The sequence below is a fragment of the Crassostrea angulata genome, chromosome 1 (genome assembly GCF_025612915.1).
Source record: "Crassostrea angulata isolate pt1a10 chromosome 1, ASM2561291v2, whole genome shotgun sequence".
Classification (NCBI taxonomy): Eukaryota; Metazoa; Mollusca; class Bivalvia; order Ostreida; family Ostreidae; genus Magallana; species Magallana angulata.
Genome location: NC_069111.1, coordinates 57159898 through 57164287, shown reverse-complemented (window position 1 = coordinate 57164287; position 4390 = coordinate 57159898). Strand labels below are relative to the sequence as shown.

The 4390-nt window shown below is 34.0% G+C and overlaps 1 protein-coding gene across 1 annotated transcript; it reads right to left on the bottom strand.

Annotated features, from left to right (window-relative positions):
• Nucleotides 1-1602: 1602 nt before the first annotated feature.
• LOC128159746 (uncharacterized) lies at nt 1603-4149 on the bottom strand. Its single transcript, XM_052822934.1, has 4 exons — nt 3564-4149; nt 2930-3478; nt 2522-2759; nt 1603-2358 (listed from the first exon to the last, which is right to left on the bottom strand). Exons 1-4 carry the CDS (start codon nt 4119-4121, stop codon nt 1865-1867), a joined length of 1839 nt encoding a protein of 612 aa, XP_052678894.1. The 5' UTR covers nt 4122-4149; the 3' UTR covers nt 1603-1864.
• Nucleotides 4150-4390: the final 241 nt, after the last annotated feature.

The window sequence follows — 4390 nt, the reverse complement described above, 5'->3', positions numbered from 1 at the left end:
TTTATTTTGAATTGAGGTCAAGAGCAGAACGTATTTAGAGTATAAATTTAGTGTAAATCTGGCACCAATTGAATACAAGTATACGGACTTTCATCTCTCAATGAAACTTTTCAGACGTTCTCAATTATCAATTACATATGTTAAGTATACAGACTTGTACCACTAATTTGAAATCTATAAAAGGTTTACTGAAATCTTATTCTAGCATTTCCATTTTGAAAAAAAATAGTTAATCTGCTGTTTGAAGTACAAAGTCAGAAAACATCGCAAAATGTGATCCATGTAGAAAAAATCAAAAGCAATTAAATTAATTAAAAAAAATATCGTTTGAACGCATTTAGCTGTGACAAAGCCTGTGTTAATGTTATGAGCTCCTAACAATGACCATTTTGGCTTATTTGTACAATTGTAATTCAGTTTGTTCGGGTTTTTCGTAATTTCATAACGTAAAGACGAAAATGAACAAACAAAGGTACATTTAAATACGTGGAATCCTGCTTTTCCTTGAGCTTTCAATGAATTTTCAAATTTATCATATTTGATATTAGACATTTTGATATTAGACATTTATTACATTTAATATATTAGCACAAGGGTTTGAACAATTAAAGAGATGTATGCAGTCCCTGTCTACCTGGGGCCCGTTTCACAAAGTTGTAATAAGATTTATCATAAGACATGTCTTAAGATTGTCATAAGATTTGACTTATGATTATCATAAGATATGACATAGCTGTTTCACAAAGTTGTCTTAACTTTAACTTATCTTAAGATTATCTTAAGATAATTATTATAGGAGCGATTGCATAAAATTCAATCAGTAAATTGTAAAGTAAAGAATTTATTTACGAAATCTGCAGCATAAATATATATGTGTAATAACAGTAATGGGTACTTTATAAGAACAAGGTACATTTTGCACCAAAATCGGCCCAGTTCCGAAATCAAATGAAGATATTAGTGAATAATGTCTAGGATTTCCCTGTTTTAAATCAGTTTATATTTTTTAGATATCTCAAGCTATTCTCCTTATACAACTCACTAAAATTACTATGTCTGATGACGAAAACAACGCTCACGACGTCATGACGTCAACTTGACGTTATCAGATTTCAATGTAATAACATCTGTACTGCGTGAAAAATTGTAGATTTATTAATCAATTTTATGCCGCTATTGTGTGTTTTCTATATATGTATGTGTTCTACTCTTAACCTTTCAGTTACTTCATAAATTGATAATCAACTTTTGATTTGATATTAGTATTATATAGGGTCTTCATGGTGATAAATTCCGACAAATGAAAAACGGTTCAACCAAAACGCAATTGGTAAAACATCTACCGGTACATGTATAGGAGACATTGTTCTTCTCCATTTACCTGACACTCAATTCAATTATGTAATACAATACCTGTTTATCTTTTACTTCATAATATTTAAATATTAGGTATATACATGTATGTTTATGTACATACATGTACAGTATATATATACATACATAATACCTAAGATTGTAGGCGACTTCATTGAATTTATGAATCAAGAAATTATAATTTTTGTATACATGTAATTAAAATGATAATTTTAATTTTTGTCTGTAACTACCTACTATTAAAAAGAGTACCAACATGAAAATAACTCTCTCCCTCTTTCTCATCGAATATATTTAAACATATTGTCAAGGAAACACTTTTTGCTAAGCACGTTGCTATATATTTTCCCCTCACACTCTCTCCGTAAAACTTCTCAAACACTATAGTACTCTCTCTCTCTCTCTCTCTCTCTCTCTCTCTCTCTCTCTCTCTCTCTCTCTCGCTCAATTCAAATGGAACCAAATATAAAACACAATCATTTTGTTCATATTATTCCTCTTCATTTCCGACAAGACTGTCTTCTTCACTATCAGAATTATCCACAGGCAACGCTGCAGCGTCATCAACGTAGCTGCACCAATTGCGTACACCAAGGTTTTGAATGTCTTTGTATTTTGCATATGACAAAAACCATATAACACTTGTGATGTGGGCGCACATACCCACAACTCTAGATCCTACTTTGCATTTACAGAACCATGACTTAATGCTCATCTCATCAAAACCAATCCACAACATATATTTCTTTGCCGAGACATGTCTGCTTTGAAGTTTGGCGCATAGGATACCATCATGGTCATTGTTGACAAGAATTTCATAGTTTCCATCTTTATCAACATGTTCTTGGGCATAAGACTTAGCTAGCTTTATCTGGTATACCCCCATCGTTAACTCTCGTATTTCTTCTTCTGAAAGTTGAGGAAATGCAATACTTGCATCGCTGGCGTCGATCTTCTGCCATCTTATTTCCCGTTTGTCCAGACCTATTGTTTAAAAATCCACGTTAACATATATATCAAAATTAATAGTAATCATTTTATAAATTCATATCAAGTATGACAAAAAAAATATTCTTCAGATATGTAACAATCTAAACAAAATGACCCTAATGTAATGATTTTATGTCGAGTAGTTTTAGCAAATTACCGTTTCTTTCTACATATTCTTTAAGTACATTCGCTTCCTTTGAAAGAAAACGCATCTTTGCAGCAGTGGATAGGTCGCTCTCAACTGCTACACTAACATCAGGCCTGAATTTATTACATATGGCGCTTATGATGCGAACATAGTCTCCGATGTGTGGAATCTGACTATTAGGAATTGTCCTATCTAAGTAGTTCCAGGTCTTGAGCCTACCATTCACACTTTCCACAACCCATCGCAGCTACAATAATTCAAAGTGTAGATTTAATTGATTTACAATAATTTTTACTAAATAGGAAATTTTTCTTATAAGTTTAGTCAAAATACAATTGAAATATTGTTTTTAAAATTTACACTTAAAATACATGTTTATACATGTTTTTTAATCCTAATTTTCAACAGTCATCTTACTTTTGTAACTAGACGTGTTGCATTAGACTCTTCTGTTGAGTGTTGTTTTGCTCCACGTGTTAAGAAGGAAGGCATTTCAATGTGGATTCCAATGTCACTCAGTAGAGCTTCTGCATCCCTAAACCCTCTATCGACTATGAATATGTCGTCTTCCTGTATCCAGTCCTTAATTTCTTCTACGTTCGTTTCTATCATATGCTTCAAAATCTTTGCATCCGAATTCTTAGAGTCAGCCAGGTATGGACCAAGTACGGAAACAATGTACCCCGATGTTGTGACCACTATCATGGGTTTAACCAACGGCCTATGTTTATGAGTACTGTATGATCTTCTTGAGAATGTAAAATTGCCACTTTTCTGCAGGTAAATATACGTCCCATCAAGTACTAGTATTACTGGATTTTCAGCTACATTGCAGAGTAGTTCTTTAGCTAATGGACGGGTGTGGTTTTCTTTAACGTCTTCCCTAGCAATGTGGGGAAATCCCAAATGATGGGGAACAAAGTTTGACATTAGAGCATGTTTTGCTGTCAGTACCGCACGCCTTACCTATGAAAGATAATACAGTAATATATGGTCGTTCTTTAACAAAATATCTTAGTTAACAATGGATATTTTATGTAAAAGAACTTACCTGCCATTTCTGCAAGCCAAAGAGGGTTCCGAGTAAGTGATTACTCATTCCACAACGCAGTTTTGTCAAAAGAATCGCAATACAAGTCCTTGCACTTCTGGTCTTCGATGCTCTGATGTCAACATCTTTCAGGTATGAGAGTAATTCTTCAAACTGGTCCTTCGTCAACCCAGTAAGGTTATAATAGTCTTCATTATCCATGCTATTTGGGTTGTCAAAGTTAAGTCTAGTATTTTCATTCCGTATAGCAAAGTCTCTGGTTTGTTGAAGCAATTCCACAGTCGCTGTTCTGTTGATATTTGTGTCAGGGTTAGTTTGCTGCATCTTTTGTAGAGCATCGACAGTAAACTCATTGTCTGCAATATGTTTTGGGCAACACCTCGAACCGGCAGGAACAAACATTTCTTTCCGTATGAAGGCTCTGACGCGGGCATACTGAGTCACAACAATGAGCTTTGGACCAGGTTTTTTGCATATAACACAGTTTGCATGACTCTTCGACGTACTAGGAATGCTTAGTGTAATAGAGGGTGGACTAGCACAGCCGGATGTTTTCATTCTCTTGCATGGTTCACTTGGACCTGAAGTATCAGATTTACTTTTTTGCGTTGCAAATGATTGAGTTTCACAGATATATCTGCATTTCCTGCAAAGAACATCTTCATTTGTTGTCTTCTGTAAAAACTTTTTTTCTATTATTGTAGCATGCTGACTTTTAATTTTGTATCTGTCATTTGGTGTTGTCCTTTTGTTACATAGAACACATGGATATGATTTTGGTCCTGTTCCTGGCATGCTGCATATATCAGACAAAAACACTTTAAATT